This window comes from Lepidochelys kempii, chromosome 16, assembly GCF_965140285.1.
Source record: "Lepidochelys kempii isolate rLepKem1 chromosome 16, rLepKem1.hap1, whole genome shotgun sequence".
NCBI lineage: Eukaryota > Metazoa > Chordata > Testudines > Cheloniidae > Lepidochelys > Lepidochelys kempii.
The window spans coordinates 10,417,085-10,440,452 of record NC_136395.1 but is presented as its reverse complement, the minus strand read 5'-3'; the positions used below and the strand labels follow the sequence as shown (position 1 = coordinate 10,440,452).

Below are 23,368 nucleotides of genomic sequence, written 5' to 3'. Positions count from 1 at the left end.
TGGGAGCTAAGGTGGGGATTGTGGGATAGGTACCCAGAGGGCACTGCAACCAAAACAGTTTAGGACAGCACGCCTATGGATGTAGGACAAAACGTAAACTGATTCAGCCAGGCTAGTATAGACACACAGGCCTGTTTGTGGTTAAGTTGGATCAGTACAACCAATCCAGTTCACTAGTGAAAACGAAGCCTGAGATACTGCTACTTTGGGTGGGCTCGCTGCAAGTTGCATGGGAAACATTGGTCGGGTTGTTAATTTGGTTTCTTTGAGGTAAACATTTTCCTCTTTAAAAGGCTTTTACTGTCTCTGTAACTGAAGAGTGCATGCGGACACCTTAAGCCAGTTTGATACATTTTCTAGGGCACGGATGACTGGGTTGATGGATGGATGGCCAAACACACACTGTATCTGTCCAACTTGATCAAGTACACCATCCACTGATGTTTATGAGCGGGAGGGTTAGCCCAGTAAAACAGATGCCAGCCAGGTGAATTATTGGCATCGGTCATCTCTGAAGGGTGTCTCAGCTACTCATGCTCAGCTAAAAGGGTAGTGCTTGGGATGTGGGATCTTGGTATAGGGAAGGGAGGGAAGGAAGGAAGGAGTGGGAGTGAAGACCCCCAAAGGTTCTAAAGGAACATAGAAGACAGCCTGTGAGGGAAAAAAATATGACTCACTGCAGAGCAGAGAAGGGATAGGCATACCCTCAATTTGAGAGGAACATGGGGGAGGGCTAGCTCAGTGGTTTGAGCATTGGCCTGCTAAACCCTGGGTTGTGAGTTCAATGCTTGAGGGGGCCATTTAGGGATCTGGGGCAAAATTGGGGACTGGTCCTGCTTTGAGCAGGGGGTTGGACTAGATGACCTCCTGAGGTCCCTTCCAACCTGATATTCTATGATCTGGCACTGAGATCTACCAGTCTTATTCCTCCCTGATCAATGGTTCCAAAGGATAATGGCACACAAGCTCCGAAATTCCGAAGTGAAGAACACGACTGCACACAGCTGTCACGCTATGGTGAGTATGCAGCTTTGTTCCTGCTGCAGAGACTTGCACCTTGTCTACACTAGAAAAATTAGGACCTCGATTTCATCAACTGGTAGAATTTGGCTGCATGAGTGATAAGCCACTGGTGTAGACATGAAAACCCATGCCATTGGGCTAAAACATCCTAACCTGGTCTTGAGCAGTTTAAGACTGGTGCAGCTGCATTACCACTGGAAAACGGGTACTGAGTTTGTCCTTATAGACTCACCCTTAATGTCATACTGAATCGATATGGCAAGGGTATGTCTACACTACAATCCGGAGACCATGTGTAACGTAAGCACATCCAAGCTAGCTTTGAGCCAGCTAGCTCACTAAAAATTGCATCGTAGTCACAGTGGCATGTGTTCCTTTGGAAAATCTGGCCACTTTATTTTGGTGTCTCAAAGGGAGCTGAGCTCTTTTGACCATCTGACCCATGATACTTGCATGGGGGAAGAGAAAACAGCCACCCGCTTCAATGGTGAGCATCATATGAAAGAGAGCAGAAAGCTCAGAAGGCCATTCTGAGAGAGTATTTAAATGTTAACTGATTACAAGAACACTGGCAGAACTTTGATCAGCATGCATGGGGGGGGGGGGGCACGCCGTACAGCAGGCAGAGACTAATCTAATCTGAATTACAGCCCCAACATGCTTTTAATTACATCTTTAGCCATTGTCACGTCAAGTGTGGTCTGATGTTTAGGGTTATTTTTATATCACAATTTTACTAACACCTAAGAGCCAAACATTTTTCTCCATTTTTTTGTTGTTGGTTGTTTATTTTACTTTAATTTCCACTGGAAACAATGGGGATGGAGGGGTTATTTGGCCTTCCTTTTAAAACAAATACCGCACCTGCAGTGTTTGCAACCCAAACATTGCCAAATTTTATTGGTATGTGAGAACCAGGAAGCAAAACAGGCTAGTTTATTTGCACTACTCACCGAGAGAGGAAAGGAAACAAAACTCCCAGCACAGAGAAGGGACAGGGGAGTAGTAAAGAGAGCCCACGTGCTAAGCCCTGTCTACATTAGAGAACAGTGCACTGGTGTTACATTATTGACACTCTACATCAGTGAAAAGCCGGAATGTAAACACACTGCGCCAATGTAAAGCAGGGTTTACCAATTTCCTCGGTACAAACCCAGCTTTACATGGGTACCAGACTTGTAAAGGAGTCTAACTAGTGGTGCAAATCTCTCTAAAGTAGACGGGACCAGAACCAGTAGTAGCTGTTCAAACAACATAGCTTTGCCCGGTACTCAGATATTATATAGCATTGAGTGCAGTATAAATGGCTAGCAAGCGAAATTCCTAGATAAATGGTGAAAAGTAATTTGATTTTTTTTTATTACTGCTCTTTTCATAATCTCCAGTGCTACTGGGAATGTAGGTAATTTCATTTGTGTTTAAAGTTATTTATTATTGGTGATGGTTTTTGAGATGACGGCATCTCTTTAAACAGGTCAGAAATCTATAGCATTTCCATTGCCACTCTGGGAAAGGGCCCTAATCCAGGAATCGAGGGGAATTCGTTAAAACCTGATCACAATGATAAATACCCAAGAGCCTGTCAAAGTATAAAGGGAAGGCTAACCACCTTTAAATCCCTCCTGGCCAGAGGAAAAACCCTTCACCTGTAAAGGGTTAAGAAGCTAAAGATAACCTCGTTAGCATCTGACTTAAATGATCAATGAGGAGACAAGATACTTTCAAAACTGGATGGGGGGAAAAAACAAAGGGTTCTCTCTGTCTGTGTGTTGCTTTTGCCGGGACCAGAGCAGGAATGCAGGTCAGAACTCCTGTAAAGGGTTAATAAGCAATCTAGTTAGATAGGCGTAAGATTCTGTTTTGTTTAAATGGCTGATCAAATAAGCTGTGCTGAATGGAATGTATATTCCTGTTTTTGTGTCTTTTTGTAACTTAAGGTTTTGCCTAGAGGGATTCTCTATGTTGTGAATCTGATTACCCTGTAAGGTATTTACCATCTTGATTTTACAAAGGTGATTCTTTTACTTTTTCTTCAGTTAAAATTCTTCTTTTAAGAACCTGATTGCTTTTTCCTTGTTCTTAAGATCCAAGGATTTGGGTCTGGGTTCACCTATGCGAATTGGTGAGGATTTTTATCAAGCCTTTCCCAGGAAAGGGGGTGCAGGGCTTGGGGGGATTTTGGGGAGGAAAGACGTTTCCAAGTGCGCTCTTTCCCGGTTATATTTTGTTAGACGCTTGGTGGTGGCAGCAATAAAGTCCAGGGACAAAAAGGTAAAATAGTTTGTACCTTGGGGAAGTTTTAACCTAAGCTGGTAAAAATAAGCTTAGGGGGTTTTTCATGCAGGTCCCACATCTGTACTCTAGAGTTCAGAGTGAGGAAGGAACCTTAACAGACCTATTTAGTTAAAAGTCTATTCCATGACTTCCCATGTCACCAACTGTGGCAAGTGGAAGCTATACACGCAACTAGAAATCAAATTAAAAAAAGTCATATACATATCTATGTAGTTTGCAAGGTTAAGGTGTTGGACGTATATCATCACACGAGTAACACTCATGGGAGGAGGATGGTATATTGATTATGGTTCTGACCTACGACTTGTGAGATCAGCATTCAATTCCTCACTCCGCTTCAGATGTTTTGTGTGATCTCAAGCAAGCCAACTACCCTTTCTGTGCCTCAGTTTCTCAGGTGTACAATGGGGATTGCAGCACTGCCCTATCTCCCAGGCACGTACATAATGAGATAATGATAATGGGGGCCAGATAAATACTGAAGACAATTTCGGAGTGAACACTTTTGGTGTTGGTCCCACTAGCACCTCAGCCCCAAATCCACGCTTGCCTCTGTTTTACAGGAACAGGAAGCTGGTTTATCGCTGGGGCTGTCCATAGCAGGGGGGTTGGTGTCTGCTGGGTGCAGCCGAAACACTGAGCAGCTGTACTGTGGATTAATATAAAGTCCTTGGGTGAAATCCTACCTCATCAAAGTCCGTGAGAGTTCTGTCATAGACTTGACTTGGGTCATGATTTCACCCTTTGTCTCTCTCTTTTAATGATCAAAAACAGACTTCAATGAGAAACTGCAGAACTGGAATTAATTTGCAAACTTGACACCTTCAAATTAGGCCAGAATAAAGCCTGGGAGTGGCTGGGTCACTACAAAAAGTAATTTTCCCTCTGTTGATACTCACACCTTCTTGTCAACTGTTGGGAATAGGCCACATTCACCTTGACTGAATTGACCTCATTAGCACTGACCCCCCCACTTGGTAAGGCAACTCCCATCTTTTCATGTGCTGTATATTTATACCTGCCTACTGTATTTTCACTCCATGCATCTGATGAAGTGGGTTATAGCCCATGAAAGCTGATGCCCAAATAAATTTGTAAGTCTCTAAGGTGCCACAAGGACTCCCCGTTGTTTTTACTGATACAGACTAACACGGCTACCCCTCTGAAATCTGCAGGCAAAGACTCTTCCCAGGAAATACAGGGTTTTTCCTATAATTTCAGCAGAAACACATTTCTTTGAAGTGCTGCTGCAGAGCCCTCTCCTAGGGAAGGTGACGGCACTGGTCACTGCCTGCAGCAATGCAAGGCTTCGTCATCAGCTCGTCTAAAATTAAGCACAGCAACTTGCCATGTTCTTCTACACTCTCCTCATCACCGTAACATTTAGTACCTTCCAGTGGTGTGGTAAACAATGAGGCTAATGTCGGCCCCAGGTGGTTGGATCTTTCTCTTAGCCTCTCCTCAGGGGATCTTCCTTGTGAAGTTCTTTACAAGTCTTAATTAATTGAGTCTTTCCCTGTGAGGTGGGTATTATCTGCCCTAAAATACAGATGGGGAAACTGAGGCACAGAGCATCAAAGTAACTTGCCTGAGGTCAGAAGAAACATGTGGCAGAGCTAGAAACAGATCTCTCAAGGCCTTGCTGTGGTCACAAGATCACCCTTGAGTCCAAACCTAAGGGAACAGGAACCTGCGACTTTTGTTTATTATTATTGTTATTAATTATTATTATTATTAACATCTTGTTAACCAAGCTGGGCTGAGACTGGGGAACCCTGCAGGTGAATTGTGCAAACACTGCACCACCCCCAGCTCCAGCCGCTGCACAAGTGCTTTCGGTACAATATCACATGGGTACAGACATGAGCTTCCCCTTTGCCAACACCTCTGAGAGCAGACAATGCCTGGCCAATGGCCCCGACAGAACATCATTACCCCACACCAATCATCTAGGAACAAAGGGAAAGCAAAGCTCTTCAGCTGGCCAGACACCAGCCTGTTCTGTGACCAGGGCCAGCCCTAGACCAAACGGCGCTCCAGGCAAGAAGCATCTTCAGACCCTCCAACTCCATTTATTAAACTTTTGAATACCTTATGTGTTATTGCATTTGTAGCCCATTGCACGACTTTGATGCACGATTTGCATGCATGATTTATCCCTGTCGTGTAAGACAATAAATTTGTTTGCTAGGATCTGTATTTATTCATGGCATATACAAGCAAGACTGGAAGGTTCCATGAGATTCTACAAAGGTCCAGAACATTCTAGAAGGTTAGTGAAAAACGAATCCACATATGGCGTACCTGAAACATTTTACTTCAAACGTTTTATTTTCCCTTTTGTCACTAACAACAAAAACAGCGCCTTGAGCCCGGCGCCCCACAAGCCTTGCATCCCAGGCAGTCACCTGGATCGCCTGCCCCTAACTCTGACCCTGTCCGTGACCTTCTGAAACAACTTATGCCAGCTGTACTCTTCCTGCTCAAGGGCACTGTTCCCGATCCTCACACAAAGCCGCTCTCTACTTTTCCCCCCACACCTGCTTTGAACACAGGAGGATCTGTGGGTGTTGAGGCTCTTTTAAAAATTCTAGGCATGGATCTGTTCTTTGAAGAACGTTTTATTTCCCTGGCTACGTAAGACAGAGAAAGAGCAACGGCTGCAATATTAAAGGGCATTAACCTTTTCCTCCAACACAGCTGCACACTCCTCTCTTTTTACCAGAAGGGCAATCAGCAAACAAGGGCTGAGAACCGTGCTATGAGACATAAATCGAGGTGCACATACACAAGCCCAATACTGGTTTATTGGAGGGGCTCCGGCACCCAGTTGCATACACTGTAAGAGTTTGTGTACTATTGAGATGGGTCTGGATGATAAACCCAGATCCAGACATCTACGGGTGATGGGGACATTCAGGTTAGGATCTGAATTTAGCAGCTGTCTCTCTCTCTCTCTCTCTAATGGGCCAAACCAAAGTCTCACATCCAAATGTAATGAACCCCTGGCTCAGTATTACCAACTCCATGCATTACTATAATCTGAGTCAGCCCTTTCCCCCCACCCCCCCAAAAAAACAGGTGATTGGCTTAAACATCATGAAATTTTTAAAAATTAAGCAGAGTTATTTTTATTTGCCTTCTGGTTTTTGAGTCTTTACATTCCACATTTTCAAGCTTGCCCCCTTAACAAGAAGGGCTAGAAATGTACTTTCACTTTCTAAATGGAAGCTGACATTCTCCTCTCCAGGAGCTGAGGCGTGGCAGGTGGGGCTGCTCCATAATGCCCCCTCTAGGGCCAAACCCCACCTTAATCCATAAGATTTGGCCACCTGCTTGGAGCAGATCGGTGTCATTCTCTCAACCTTTACATAACCAAATAAACTCAGGATTTGGCTGTCTGCACTTTTATGCAAAGAAGCCGAACTTCAAATGCAAACACTTAGTTGCAGCACTCGAAGGAAGAGCCTGGCCCAGCCGTGGGGTCCTGGACTAGCACTGAGCAACACCTCCTCTGTTCCAGTCTCACCCATCTCTCTCCTGAGAAGAAGCAGGCAAGCCTTCTTAACTGGTCTGCTGGCTTTTGATTGGTCTGCTTTTCCTCCAGGCCCTTCTAGACCTCCAGAGGACTGTCTTGTTGGTAGCCTGCTCTGAGTGGATTTTCCTTGAGCAGACAGGTATCAAGCAGCCAATGGCTCCAGCAGGGGGCAGAAAAGGCCAGACAAACCCCATCACATGGGGCTTTAAGAAGAACACAAAATATTGCAAGACATAAAATAGAATCATAAGAGTTGGCAACACTGGGGTTTCATACAAACTGGTTACGTCTACACTGCACAAATGGCAGAGTACAGAGTATATTCACTACATGCCCCCCCACATGGGTATAAATAGCTGTGTAGGCAAGTAAAGACACCCCTGAACCCCCAGGCTATATGCCCTACACGGCTGTCTAAACACACAAGCAGTGTCTCCTCCATCTAGGCAGTGTAGTGACCAGCTCCCTCCCCACTGCCTCTCCCCAGCCAGAACCTTCACGGACATTTGTAGCTACACACCACAGCATGGACACAGCCTGCCTTTCACTGTGAGGTGTAGCTATGCATACCCTACACGCTGCCCCAAGTTCTGTGTGGTGTAGACGTAGCCACAGATACCATAGTGGATGTAACCCAAGGCACAAGCCCCTACCACTGCATGAGCTGACAAGGTAGCTCCATCATCTGGGAGTAAGTAGCAGGCTGTTACCGTCACTGGAGCCCGTTACATGCATTACAAACATGTACTCACATGCTTAATTTTAAGCATCAGAATAGTCTCACTGCCTTTAGTGGGGCTACTCACCTGCTTACAGTTCAGCACTTGAGTAAGTATTCGCTAGACAAGGCCTAAATTAGTTTACTCCATGAAACTCCCTAACCCTGGCAACTGAAGTCATGCTTGACAATTCGGGACCATCTTGGCTACTGACTTTTTACCAGCCCTGCTGGTGGCCTCAGGTTACAGCTGAGTGGTGGCCTCATGGGGCACACTATTACAAGGAAGAGAAAGGGAGTAGGTAGAGAGTGAAACCAAATCAATGTGTTGAGTCTGGTGTGTCACCCTCCCGTCCCAGTCCCTGCCCACAACACGCAGTCCAACATGCTGCAGCTGTTATTGCCTCTCACATCCAGGTGGAGACAGACAAGTCATTGGCGCCTTACCCTGATAACACGCCCAGCACCAGGTTGAGCATGAAGAAAGAGCCAATGATGATGAGAGGGATGAAGTAAATCCAGTTCCAGGTATTTCCTGCAGCATCATTGGTCTGGAAATAGAGAAGGGAAGAAAGAAAAGCAATATTTTATCAGTCCCCAGAAAAGCAAACATCTATCATTGCAGGGCAATGGACAATGGGTCCTCCCTTTAGACTCCCTATAGACTGTGCCAATATGAACTGGTATTGTTAAATGTGCAGCAACTGAACTGAGGACGGAAATCCGAGGAACAGAATGAAACACACACACAAACAGAAAAAGAGAAAAATGGTTGGGAAAACAAGTAAGGTGAATGTAGCCTTTAGAGTGATGCCAACTTCACATCTGCTTATTCCGCACTTTGGAAGTCTGTCATCGAAACCAGAATCTAAAACTTTCTGAGCAAGCAACTATGTGTACTGGGGGGGAAGACCGGGTTTTAGTTTCTGACAAAGTTTCTGCATTCTTTAACCACAAGGGAGCTCTTCAAGTAATTGCTGAAAAGTAAAATGCCATGTGGCCACTACCCAAGCCAAGTGCCATGGAGCGTTCAGATTCTTCTCTTGTGGAGGAAGAATGCAGCGACTTTTGAATCAGCTGATTTGAAGATGGGGGGGAGGGGGGCGGGAACAAGGAAAATTTGCATCTCTTCTTTTTTAATGGTGAAAGAATGACACAGTTCCTCCATCCCTAATACAGGCCTGAAATGCCTGACAGATTGCAAACAGAACTTGGCAAATACCGCAGGGAAATACTTGTGAGCACTGGCTTGAACAAAATCCATTACCTCTCTTTGACACAGAGTCTTTTATTCACAATGTGTCATGCCTTATATTCACTGTTCCCCAACATTTGTGCAAGTGAAATTTTGCTCACAACAGGAAGAGGAAGTGTCACAAATGCGTTGACAAGTATTTGAATCACATGCGTTCATGAAGCCATCTTGAAAGTTCCTTGTGTGGTTTGGGAGTCATCCAATCAGGGAGCAAAAACAAATACCGTGTGACTTAGATGACCAGTTATACAGTATGAATTACAGATAACAAAAAGACTTGAAGTATTCATCGTGGCAAATAGCTCATGAGTCACCGCTGGAGTATACATTGACACAAACCATTCCTCGAACAACTGAGACTAAGGATCAGATTCATAAGGAAAGGTTCTCTGAATAACTAACGTATTTATAAATATCTACAGCAGCTGACTGGTGATTTGCTAACAATAAGAGGGGCTAACAAATTGTCCCTGCCAGCATTTCATGCTGTCCTAGTTACAAACCTCTGAAGAGAAAGAAAGAAAGAAAGAAAGAAAGAAAGAAAGAAAGAAAGAAAGATTGTCCCACACCCGGTCCATCCCCCCACTCCCACAAAATACTTTAAAAAAAACAAATGCCACCACCAATATATTTCAGCCTTCCCCCATCCCCATATTTTTCCTCCTTTTGCAGTTTTTTCTGTCTTTCTGTTCTCTTCTTTCCTCCCAGTCTTAGTTTCCCTCCCTTCTACTCTTCCTCCCTTTTTCTTCCCTGCCCCTTCTCCACAGGACTGTGCTGAACACACGAGGATGAAGTGTGAGTACTGGTGTCACCCTTCATGCCTCTTTCCCCAGTGCTTTGGCTCCGCTGATGGTGTTGACGCTCAGCGGTCACCCAGCGGTGAGAGTGCACTACACGTGCCCCTCCGTGCCTGACCCACGGAGGAGATGAGTCTGTTACAGCACCAGGGAGCGAACCATGGTCCCTTCGCTCAAGCTCTAGCAGCATAGGCTTTTAGCCCTAGAGGACCCCATTCAGTTCCCACTCTGTTGGCCAAGAGCACAGCTAACACAGTGGGGCACATGGATGGAACGCTTCCTCAATGGCAGACCACATTTACTAATACTGGGAACTGTAGTCTGGCCTGCCCTGACCAGGCTGATGGGACACAGGGGTCTAGAAAATGCCAAAGGGGGAGCACAGAGGAAGGGCATAGATGGGAGGAGAGAATTCATATAAACATCCACTGCTTTATAGGTTAAAATGTTGCCGAGTGATCATTTGTTTATCATTTACTTATTCAGCCGAAGCCCAAACTTGGTGACCGATCCATGATCCAATTCCACGATCAAAGCCTTTAGAATAGAATGGGCAGAAAGGTGTCTCATTGAGCACTTTTCTTTGAGCGTCTGCAGGGTCGCCTTATGTTTGGAGCAGGCAAGGGCCTTGCTCTGTGTGTTCTTCGCGTGCACAAAGGGCTCAAGGTGCAGGCCGCATTCAGCAGGAAGGGAGAAGGGGCCATAGAAATCTTCTCGGGGGCAGGGTCTTTTCCACAGCCCCAGGGAGATGCTTTCGTGAATTCACCTGTGAGCTGCCAGGAAAAAGGAACTCCCCACCCTCGGCAGCAGAGCCTTGCAGCCGTATCCTGGGACGCCGCGGCCGCAGAGGGCAGTGCTCCATGAGCAGAGAGGCTGGGCTGGACTCCCACATCCTGACTCCAGTCCTCCTCATTAAGTGGGGGAAGCCAAGAGATCAAATCAATTTTTATGCTTCCAGTTCATGCTTGGCTGACTGTTTGTGCTGCTCAATCCCAATCGCAGGACTAACCGGATAGGGAAGGGATGGAAATAAAACACTTTTAATGAGGTGACAGCATTGCGTCAAGATGCAGAAGGCGCTTATGGGCCGCTCCCAGCAGCATCAGAACTGCTACACTCACCTCAGTGACAACAGCAAGCTGGCACTTCACTTTACAAGCCCCATTTGTGTACCCAGCTAAGGGTTTATACGTGACCCTCCCCATCACCACCGTATCTGAGCACCTCACAGTCTTTCAGGCATTTATCCTTACCACCAGAGCTGGCGGAAACTTTTCATTTGAATTTGCTGAAATCAAAACGGTTTGCAAATTCCGGTCAAATCCGGCGAATACTTTCGGCTGAACAAACAATGAGGAGTTAGGGCGGGAAGGTACTTCGGTGGCCAGCCCAACCCACCACCCATGCCGCTACAGTCCCATTGCTCATAAACACTAGCTCGAGTGGAGCCAGCATGTGTACATATACCTGAGCCAGGAATCACACCTCCCAGATCAGGGATGGGCAAACTACGGCCCAGGGGCCACATCCAGCCCTCCAGACGTTTTAATCAAGCCCTTGAGCTCCCTCTGGGGAGCGGGGTCCTGGGTTTGCCCTGCTCCGGCACTGCAGCCGGGGAGCAGGAGCGGGGGCTTCCCCTGCTCTGCACTGCTCCTGAAAGCAGCAGCATGTCCCCCCGCCAGCTCCTATGCGTAGGGGCAGCCAGGGGGATCCACATGCTGCCCTTGCCCCAAGTAGTGCCCCCGCAGCTCCCCTTGGCCAGGAACCATGGCCAACGGGAGCTGCAGAGGTGGCACCTGCGGATGGGATAGTGCACAGAGGTGCCTGGCTGCACCTCCGCGCAGGAGCTGGATGGGGGACATGCTGCTGCTTCTGGGAGCTGCTTGAGGTAAGGGCCACCCGGAGCCTGCACCCCGACCCCCTCCTGTGCCCCAGCCCCCTGCCCCAGCCCTGATACCCCTCCTGCCCTCAAACCCCTCGGTGCCAGCCCAGAGCACCCTCCTGCAATCCCAACCGCTCATCCCCACCCCTGAGCCTGAGTCCTCACCCCCTTCTGCACCCCAACCCCCAATTTTGTGAGCATTCATGGCCCGCCGCACAATTTCCATACCCAGATGTGGCCCTCAGGCCAAAAAGTTTGCCCAACCCGTCCCAGATGCTGTACAGCCAAACCCCCAGACATTCTTGTTGCCCTAATCCATGCTAAAGCCTTAGGCTACCTTGTCTCGCTGCACAAGCAAGATGGCAGCCTCTGTCTCATTGTGAATTCTTTTAAAATTATGCTTTTAGACAATCTGCTTGACAGCAATTCACTCCTGCTTGCAATTGGCTGCAATGACTAGAAACCCTTTTGTTGCACCCTGCCACTTTCCCTTCTCTCGCCCTTTTCTTGGATGCAGCTTCATTGGTGGTTCTATGCCACTGAAAATGTCAGGGCACAGAGCCCTTTTGCCCTGTTAAACCGGGAGGAGGAAGAAGAGGATGTCTTTGTTTTCAGAGCTTCTCGCCGCTGGAAGAGAAGGAGCAACAGCCGCACTCAGCTCAACCCAGTTCCATTAAACACGAGATGGGATTTCTGCTCCAGCCAGCCCAGATCAATGGAGACCTGCCGGCTCAGTCAGATCTCCCCAACCCTGTGTACCTCACGGCAGTGGAAAGTTCTACCTCCAGGGACTCTACCGACTTTCAGTTCCACACTCCCTCTGGCTCGGGGAATCACCAGGGGAGCTTCATGAATCCTGGGCATAGCTGCTGAATTCCACATTCCACTGACTTCAAACAGTGCTGATCAAAGGGGCCACATTCCAGCATCAGTATGAAAAAGGAGCATGTAAATACTCCTGAAGACTTTGCCTCCATTGTCAGCTACATCTCCACTAACGATGAGGGGGGTTGGGAGGAAAAGTGGGATGTTCCCTGTGGAACCAGACCAAGCAACAAACAGCAAGGGGAGATTGCAGCAGTTTCTGTATAGACTAGTGTAAAACAATTTGCATTAACAGAGAGCCTCTGTTCTAGCAATGCCCAGGTGCCTAACGCACATATGTTAGTTTCGCATCATACGTACCTTTTTAGGTAGAGAAGTATTAAATTAACCTATTGAACAGATGAGCAGTCGGAGGCACAGAGAGATTAAGAGGCTTGCATCCGGCTACAGAATGAATTGGTGCCAGAGGAGGGAGTAGAATCCAGGAGCCCTGACTCCACAGTTCCCTAACTTTAACCAGACTACAAACCCTCCCACCTGTTGTTCCATCTCTTTTTTTCAGAAGCGTCCCTTTACACTTTCACATGACGCTAAGCCAAGATTCTGAACAAGAAAAGGAAATGTGTCCAGTCATCTGTTTAGTGCAAAGGGATCAGCTAACAACACTGAGAGGAGGCGTTGTTGTCAGTGACACACTCCCTCCCCGGGAATGGCCAGCCACTACCTGTGCTAATGTTCCAAGGGAGAAAAATTCCACAGGAGAAAATGGCTCCTGGAACCTTACAATCACTCCATCCTCCACCCCTTTGGGTTTCTAATGATGTACTTTTTCTAATGAGCGACAGAACTCCCAAATATTCAAAGGCAAATTGTCTGCACTCTACCTAGCAGAAGCCAGAGAGCTGAAAACTAGCACATGCCTCAAGGGGCTTCTCTCAGCAAGAAGGGTATGTCTAGACTGCAATTAGACACCCGCAGCCCCAGCCCGAACATCTGCACCGCAGTTATGCAGCCGCTGAGCCAAGCCCTGCAAGCCTGAATCAGCAGACACGGGCCAGCCCCGGGTGTCTAACTGCAATGTAGACATACCTTAAGGGACTAAGCATGGTTTAAAGCCTGGAGTTTACAGTTTCTTGCAACCTGGGCAAACAATACGTCCACCACCTCCTGCTCTGCAGCTCAGGTTCACACATGTCAAGGGCCGAATGGCCCGAGCAGAATGGCAATGCGTGTTTAAACGACCTGTTCAAATAACCCATTAAACGTTGTGCTGAGAGAGATGAAATCCATTTGGGGAACAACAAAGCAGTAGAACAAAACAGGCCTCCCCCACAGGAAGATGCTGGGTGGCACTTGGCAGAGCCTTTGAATTCCCCTTCCTGGGACCGTCATGCTGCGGTGAACTTTAAACAATAAACAGAATAGTTGAACAAACCACTATTTATCTTTCATTTCGCCTCCTGCCTTCCAGGTTTTTAGTTGAAAACTGAACGCTCTCCAGGCCCTCCCACAAAACCTCGCTATCACCTTCAGCAGTCCCTCAACTCCCACCTCTCGGGTACACGAATAATGATCAGGGTTGCCTATGTGCAAATTTGCACCAGTTTAGTTTAACCACTGCAACCCCCTGTGTGCATGCTAGGTTTTAACCCATTTTAGTTTTAACCTGCTCCTAAGCCATTTAAATTAAACAGAAAGTAAACCAAAGTAAGAGCGTCCACACAGCCTTTTGCAATGTTTTAACTAGGTTTCAAATCACACTAAGTTCAACCAGTACAAGTTTGCATGTAGACAAGTCCTTGGCGGAGTCTCAATGGCCTTTTCTCCCTCTGATATTAAGTTCAGGTTCCAACACAGAGTGATTTATTATGTTTTCCTCCCACTGCTTGATCAGTGATGGGGTAGTTTAGCAGTCAAGACATTATATTTGATGCCTCTCTGGAATAACCAGCTCAAATCCCAATTGGTCAAAAAAGTCCTTCATAACTCTGAGACAGATACATTTAATTTCACATATTGCTATTTTGGTAGAACCTAGATGCACCATGGGGCTAGGTGCTATATGTAACCCTCCTGCCCATTGGAATTGGCAGCAACAAGGACCAGGTTCAATACCTAGGGATTTCTTTTCAACAATATGACACAAAACCAGCTCAAGCCCCCACTCAGTATCCTGGGACAATTACACACCACCCCTGGGCACCTCTAAGAGGCAATACTTCCCCTCTTGCAAGCAGAGTCTGAGTGTAGAAAAGGAACTTTTACTAAAAGGAGGGAAGTAACCTGTCATTACTTTGGGAAAACACCGCAAACAGGGTTCATAAACCTAAACCATGAGGAAAAAACTAACCTCCAAGTAAGTTGGGCTGTGTCCTTTTCCATCGGGTTCTTAAGTCCAGCAACCAAAAGCCCCTTTAACGTGCCCATCCCTTCTCTGCACCGCACTCACAGTTGTTGTCCTTGGTCAGTGCAGACGCAGAGTCCAGAGATGCATCTGCAGAGTTCACCTCCCACCCTGGGTGGAGGTGGGTAAGAAGGCACTTTATTCACTCCAGTGCCTGGGCACTCAGTCACCGCTCCTCCCCGGCAGCCGCCTGGCCGATCACTGCACCTCTCCACCAGCCACCATGCTGGCCAACCACTGAGCCTCTCCGCCCGTCGCCTTGCTGACTGATCTCCACAGCTCTCTGCTGGCCACCCTGCTAGCTGCTCACCAATCCACTAGGATGTCTTCAGGTCCCATCACTTAACACAGCTCTCAGTCATTTCAGCTGTTAGTGGGGAGCCTCACCGCTGGTGCACACTGTCCCAGAGCAGGTCCAATGCTTAGACCTAGGTATCAGTGTTTCAGCTCTGTGGTAACGAGGCTCTCAACTGAGTCTAAATTAGCTCTGTTATTACACAGTGGAGAGAAGAAGGGTCGAATGGTGTCAAAAGGCCCCCACCACCAGGTACAGGTACCTGTCTCCACCCTCTCTCAACTCACTGGCCTTTGGAACCCAGCTCACTGAAGTCCCAGTGCTTTATCCCATTGGCCACAATGGCTCTTCTTCTATCACAGAGGGATGAGACTTTGTTTTTAAAGGTCCTGTCAGCTTGGACTGGACATTAAAGCTTTCATGGCACTTTTCATAGAGCAGGGGCTTATTCTCGATCAAAATTTCCATCATCTTTGTTCTCAAGTAGAATAATGCGTGTCGTTTGGTTGCCTCACACCACCCAAAGTGAGTGGTATATGCACACAGGTTGGAATTCTTTGGGATGAATGTAAAACATTATCATTGGGGACTTGGAAGTTCAGGCTGCGATAAGCATCCAAAATGCTGAGATACTTATTTGAACATCTAGAATTTGCAAAATTTGGAAATCCACCCTGGTGTTTCTGGTTGAGCCAGCAATACCACAAGAGTCGTTTCTGGTTGTGTCTGTTTCTGGTCCCAGTCAAAACCAGGAACTACAGAATGGTGTAGCAATAGAGGGGTGGCAAGGACCTGTAGCATCTTTTATGGTAAGTGATCAGACAGGACGGGACTGTAGTTGCTCAAGTGCTGATTCTTTATGGGGGCTTAGAGACACACAGATCTTGTGACTCCCTCTGGCTCTCCACCTCCCAACTTAACAAATGCAGTCTGTGTTGCTGCCTAGGATCAGCACCCGAAGTCTCTTTAAGGGTATGTCGACAGTGCAATCGGAGGTGTGACTCCAGCCCGTGTAGCCATACCCATGTTAGCTTAGGTACCAACAGCAGTGGCTCCATGGCAGCACAAGCTAGCTGTTGGAGTATGTACCCCCATAGTTCAAGTCCATCTGGGTTGGTTCTGTCCACAGAGCCAAAACTGAAGGTTTCTTTGAATAGTGGCCTTGGTGGTCTTCTCTTAGTAGCACAATCCATTTATTTTAGCAGGCTTACTCTTGGTTTACACCAATAACAAAGAATCAATTCATTTGTCTTTGCACAGGGAACCACAGAGTTGTCTAAATAAGTTTCCCCTCTTGACTGGGGTGGAAGATTTGGCTTGAATGCCTCTGCCTCTTGTAGGGAAGGAGTACAGCCACTATGGTGACATAGGACATTCTGTCCGTATGAAACGCAGCTGATGCAGAAGTTAACAAAGAAATGTTTATAAGTGTTTTGGAGTTCAATAGAGAAGAGATTTAATTTGACAGTGGTATCTGAGGTGGAAATAAACAGACCATTAGCCCGTTAGTATGTCTTTTTCAAAAATGCATGACGTACCCAAAGTTCACTCTATCTTAGTTAACTTAACTACTGGCAGAATCTGATTTATTTGGGGCAATTAAATTATAATCTTCCCTTAAAGAAGCACTTTCACATCGGGGAAAACTCTCAGCTAGATCACTGAGCTGAATTCCATTTATCTTTCATCCGATTTTCACAATTCTCCATGCCACTTCTGCTAATTAGCCAAGCCATTTGTGTTTTATTTCCATTTCTTCCTACTCATAGCTCTGGGTGCAGATACACATTGCCATAATCAACACAGGCAACAGAGTAGAATTTGGACCAATTTCCACATGGAGCCCTCCTCTACCCAGCCAAACAAAGTTCTCCCAGCACCTGCTCCCATCCACTTAGCCCTCCACCCTAGAAAAACTGATAGACTTTGCAACAGGACAACCACGGGCTCCAGGGGACCAATGAGAAGAAGCAAATTCCAGACCCTACACTGAGAATGGCCAGTTTCTAGCCACCTCTCATTTCAGACTGGGGGCTACAAAGTCAAGCACCTTTAGGAATTTCACACAGAGAGGCAATCGCCGAACCAATCAGAACAAGTTATTTATCTCTCTACGATATTTAAATGTGCCCTCCTTACCGTACTATCAGAGCACCTCAGAATCTTTAATGCATTTATCCTCACAGCCCCACTGTGAAGTAGGAAAGTACTGTTATCCCCATTTCAGTGATGGGGTGCTGAGGGACTCCATGATTTGCCCAAGGTCACAGCCTGTGACACAGCAAGGAATTGAAGCCAGGTTTACCACATCCCAAGCTAGCCCCGTAATCACTGGACTAGAGAACTGCCCGGGACTATTTTTAATCTCGCTCCCATCCCACCCCGCAATACCCATTCCCACCTGCTCCCACTATTACAGCAGCAGGTCCTGTGGGAGCCGCAGGAGGTCAGTCCCGCTGCAAGTCTCTACGCTAGTCTGGTGCAGGGCTATACACTGGACCATTCATCCTCCTAACACGAACACCCAGAAATAGCTTAGAAGCCAGCCCAGCCCCACAGGTGTCACACATCCCCTGTGAATTAAGCAGATGGGGGCTCACTCTGTACTAGCTAAAGGTTCTGAATGGTCTTCAGCTGAGGCACGACCAGGCAGCTGGCCATGGCAAGTGTGTTGCTTGCAAAGTGGTTATTAAGGGGGACATTTTTTTTTTGTAAATGTTCTTTTTTGAGCATTTTGTCCCCCTTGGCTAGGCGAGAAGCATGTGTACAAAGCCTTTCATTAGAGCTTCTGTTCCCTCTATTATCTTTGTTCCTGAAACTGGCCTGCGCAATAATCTGTTTCTTCCTTTTAATAGGCCCTCTAGATAGTTCATTGGGTTTGCAGCAAAATTTTGATTACATGCAAATTTCTGGCATCCTGTTAACTCTTCATCAACTGTAACACTAGGGAAAATAACCAGCATCCCCCTTCGCCCCTGTCCTCTTCCACAGTCTGAAAGCCTGAGAGCGCCAAATACTTCTTCCCACACAAGTCCTGCACAATGCAGAAATTATTATTTTGAATATGGTAGTACCTCGGAGCCCCAGTCACAGACTAGGACCCCAGTGTGGTAGGTGCTGTACAAACATAGAACAAAGAGCTTCTAAGCTAAGTAATAAACTTGGAAATTATCTTCAGTGATCCAGCGAAGATATTTTCTTCATAGATTCCAAGGCCAGGAAGGATCATTGTGATCATCTAGTCTGACCTCCTGTATAACGCAGGCCAGAGAACTGCCCCAAAGTAATTCCTAGAGCAGATCTTTCAGAAAAACATCCAGTCTTGATTTTAAAAGTGTCTATGATGGAGAATCCACCACGACCCTTGGTAAATTGTGCCGGTGGTTTCTTTACGCTCACCATTAAAAATATATGCCTTACTTCCAGTCTGAATTTGAGACCTTCAGCTTCCAGCCTTTGGATCGTACTACATCTTTTTCTAGATTGAAGAGCTCATTATTAAATACTTCTTCCCAAGCAGATACTTGTCACCCCTTAACACTTTGATCCCTTTGCATCATTTAGGGTTAGATGGCCCATGCCTCCCTAGCCTGGTTTCAGCTGACAATAGCATTTCTATGTGAATAGAGCTCTGATCAGCACTTGATTCACTTTGTCTCGTCTATGCCAAAGAACTCAGATGCCTTAAAAGTAGGCACAGCTAGTAGAATATTAATTAGGCACTACACGTCACTTGCTTTATTTTTCAAAGGTTCAAAGCAGAGCTCGTCACAAACTGAGAGGGGAAACTGTGAAAAGGTTCAAGAAAGTTGCAGTCCTTTCATTCTGCAGGTCTCAACAGGAAACAGGTTTTTGCTTATTCAAGTTTTTTCCCAGCAATTATTAAAAAATTTTGGTTTTGAAATTTTTTAAGTTTTTCCTTTTTTTCGGCATTACCTTTTCCCCCTTTATTCTTTCCCCCTTCTCTGCACACTTTTTTTTAAAAAAATTTTACACTCATTTTTGGCTCTAGAAAAAGGAGATGGGGAGGAGGTAAAGCAATAAAACAAAAAAGCTCCTTTTTGGTTTTCCAGTTTCATCATAACAGAAAATGTAAACAAAAAAAATAATTGGGCAAGAATTTCCAGTTTGGGGGAAAAGGGCCATTTTCCATCTAAAATTGTTTTGGGGAAAAAAGTGAACCTTGGAATATCTTTTAATTGGTAAAGGGAACACCTAGAGCCTATGTCAATGATGGTTATATTAGCAATACACACAGGTAGGCTACGCTGTTATGATTTCTATTTGAGATTATCCTCCTGCTCTGTGCTTTACAGAAACACACTTTAATTGCATTCCTCTGTGAATTGTAGGGTCAGTGCTTTCTTTTAACTACACAATGGACAATAAACCATAATGACTCGAACAATAGGAAGTGCTCATGTCTTCGGATGTAAGATGCTGTCAGGGGTCACAAGGCAGAGAACGCCATTAAACAACCATTGGTCTACAAAAGGCTATGAAAAGCCAGTGGGCTCTGCCTAGAGGAATTCTGCCCTGTCAGATGGGTCACAGTCCAAGAGATTTCGTCTCACCATCTCCTGTTTCTACAGACCCATGAATGAGCCGGTGTCAGCAAACGGATGTGACTTTGACTTTCAGTGGCATAGTAATAACAATAATAGACAGCTCTTCTATAGCACTTTTCATCAGTAGGTTTAACAGCACTCTACAAAGGAGGTCAGTATGAGTACCCCCATTTTACAGATGTGGAAACTGAGGCACAGAGGCTTGCCCAAAGTCACCGAGCAAGTCAGGGGCAGAACTGGGAGCAGAATCTAGGTCTCCTGAGTTCCAGTCCAGTGCCATAGCCACTACACCAGTAGTATAAAATCACATAGTAGCTACTTGCAAACTTTCTTTTTCAGTCCACTTTAACTTTGGCATAGACATAGACCCGGTCTAATATCAGCCTTATAAAATCACATCCCTGAGCACCATAGTTAAGCCACCCTGGTGCAGACACAGCTAGGTTAATGAAGAAATTCTTTCTTCGACCTAGCTACCATTGCTTGGAGAAGCAGACTGCCTACGTTGATGGAAAAACCCCTTCCATCAGTGTAGGAAGTGTCTACGCTTTAGCCACGCCTCCGTAGTGCAGACATAGCATGTGTCAAATAACTCTGGTTATTGTTTTTCAGATGCTCAGTTCCATTGATAGAGTAGATCTGGTATTTAGCTCTACATTGGCATGACACTTTGGGTAGAAACAATATCAGCAGACCTTTCCCAGCAAAATAAAACTGGCTGACGGATGGCCTAACTATTAGAAGACACACACAGATACTGAGAATTCTGTAGCCTAGAAAGGAGAAGCGGTAGAGGGGTCTGACAGAGGTATTCAACATTGTGAAGGACACAATGAAAACTGATCAGTCTTTGGAATTAATGGGCAGTAAACATAAGTCAAAACCATACTCTATATTCCCCAGCCCATGTCCTTCGCTACCACAGGAAACCACGGAGTGAAAAGCAAAAGCTGGAGTTTTTAAAAAATGCCAGAAAACCTAGCTAAAGATGAGCCTGACCCAAAACTTCACATCTGAACCTCTCTCAACTCGGATCCTGATTCAGATCCAATTCAGAGCAAACCCCTTTATCTTCAAAAGGGGCTGAGCCAAAATGGCAGATCCAAGCACCTCTGAACTTTAAGGCAGTTTGTATCCTGGCCTGAAGGTTGTGGCTTGGGCTCATAGCTAGATGTATATTTTGAAATGAAACGGAGGCTTTACATGCTACACTTGAGTTTGAGGCAAACTTTTTTTTCCCACAGTCATGTCTAAATCCCAGGAACAAGACATCTGAATGGGAAGCACTGGACACACATCTGAATCACCCAGAGTTTCTAGCAGCACCACTGGAATAGGCTCATTCATCCCTTTCTGTTGTAAGTAACTGGGCTGGTGGGTTGTGACTGTAAATCAGAATTAGAGCTGTACCAAACGGAGTGTTTCTGGATAGCAGAGTTGTTGCAAGAACTTTCTCTTTGTTTTTGGCTTGTGTGGGATTTGCTGACACCTAAGGGCTTGGCTGCATGGGAGGTGATTCCAATAAAAGGCAGGATGTGAATTTGAAGCTATATTGTGATTCTGGAATTCCCATGTGGACACTCTTATTCTATAATTGCTATAGTGGAATCATTGTTACAGAATAGCTATTCCAGTCAATGTCCCCACATAGACAAGTCCTAAGTTGCACTTGGAACTTTGGATTTACATTTAAAACAAAGTCTTGGAACCAAACTCATCTGGAATCACAGGGCATGTCTACATTGCAATTAAACACTCGCGGCTGGTTTGTGACTTGGGCTTGTGGGGTTCAGGCTATGGGGCTGTTTAATTGTGGTGTAGAAGTTCAGGCTTGGGCTGGAGTCTGGCCTACCTGGCAAGAGCCTGCTTTTGGGTTTCCTTACAAATATTTTGCAGAATTTTATTGACAAAAGGTCTCAAGTAACCAAATGATTTGGAGCTGCAGCTCAGTGGCAAGGCCAGATAGTGAGCTGAAAAACAGGCAGGTTTGGTGGGTCAATGGAACTGCAGTCCCCACTTTTCCTCTCCTCACCCCAAATCCTTCTGCATCATTTTTCTTATACAACAATGCATCTATTTATCTTCAGAACTTAGATAACCCCCGGCACCAAAGAATCTGAGTGCCTCATAGTCTTAAATGTATTTACTCTCCCAGCAACCCAGGTCAGTGCTATTAAACCTGTTTTACAGATGGGAAACTGAGGCACAATGAGACGAAGTGACTTGCTCGAGGTCCCACCCAAAGTATGTAGGAGAGCAGGGAACTGAACCCAGGTTACCTAAATCCTAGGCTAGTGCCCTAACAACTGCACCATCCTTCCTCTCAAGCATGCATGCCCATTTTGATATTTGTATCATCTCTGGGACAGCAATAGTTAAAAAGAGAGGGTTATGTCCCTCCGTAATCTCCTATCATGCAAACAGGAATTCTGCCCATCTGCATGGCTTCTGATCTCAAGATTACCTTTACTATTGCTACAACTTGAAGGACTGCAGGCCTCTAGAGCCACCTCTGCTCACAAGCTGAAGGCAGAAGAAGACTAGTGAGATGACCCTCTCTCCAAGAGAGCAGCTCTTTGATTCATCTTTTACACCCTCTGCTGGCACAAACAAAAACTGGGCTGTTCGAGTTACTGCTTTAATGATATAAGGGACCAGACAACTCAAACCTCCCTTCCTCCTCCTCATATCCTTTCACAGCTCCTGCTTCCTAACTGGGCAGCCGATTGAGAATCAGCCCAGCTCTGCAATTCTTTCAATTCTCACAAACACTCCAGATTCAGCAATATTTAAAAACAAGAGAAAGAAAAAATCATTACGTTCCAGTCTCTCAGTCGTTTTATGTTTAAAAGAGCACAGCTGTTTGCTAATTTGATCAAAAATGAACCCAGCATAGAATCAACATGGCATTTGATATTAAATGATTAAAATACAAACAAGCCCAAACCCTTAATAGATTTCTTTTATTGGCTCAAATGAAAAGCCACTCTGGCCCCCTGAGAATTCACTACTTCTAGGCATATTTTTATAAACGTTTCTGGGCAAAAGGATGCTGCTAGACTCCGCCACACTAGTTACAAGACTATAGGTCACAGTCCACATTTCACGTGGCCAAAACCAGGGCCTGCTTTGAGAGCTACTCGGAGCACTGTTATGGTACAGCTGTCCAGGTGCATGATGCGGATTTTTATGCTTCTCTCTTCAGCTTCCAATACAGGCCAGTAGCAGAAGCTGGATTTCCACATTTATATAGACCACATGCCTGTTCCATCAATGCCAATGTTTTCCAAAGTGTGGGATATGCTTAGAACCACCCATGATAGTTCCAAGCACATCAGCAGAAGGTATCTACACCTTCTACTCACGTATTAATACACTTATCACAGCTATCAAACATTTATCAATGGAATCAAGTGACCCAATCATTTTGATAAGGAAATTTGGACTCTGATAATATAGCCTCGTGGGGTGGCAAGAAACATCAGTTATGGGGAGAGGGGCACAGTACATGTATCCATTAAGATTGGTAGGCCTCTGACAACACATCATGGGGTTGAGGGGTGGTAGGACTGAGAACAGTTTCATTTTCCTGAAGCGGGGCTCTAATCTCAGATGTTTGGGAAACGCTGACGTAGGCAATTCCCATTTTCCTCTTAAAGCGAGGGGCTGAAAATAAAGCCAAGCCCTCTCCCCATAGTTTGGCATTGGTCACTCACTCCTAACAGAGATTCAAAGAACCACAAAGCTCACTCTGAGCTGGGAGGTGGG

General features: G+C 45.9%; 1 protein-coding gene across 10 annotated transcripts in view; it reads right to left on the bottom strand.

Moving 5' to 3' along the window:
- The window catches only part of CACNA1B (calcium voltage-gated channel subunit alpha1 B), a 470,003-nt gene that overhangs the window by 218,833 nt on the left and 227,802 nt on the right, over window positions 1-23,368 (bottom strand). For all 10 annotated transcript variants that reach the window (XM_073313878.1, XM_073313882.1, XM_073313876.1 and 7 more), the window contains exon 6: window positions 8,022-8,125. In XM_073313878.1, the coding sequence (XP_073169979.1) occupies window positions 8,022-8,125 (104 nt within the window). The remainder of the gene's footprint in view (window positions 1-8,021; window positions 8,126-23,368) is intronic.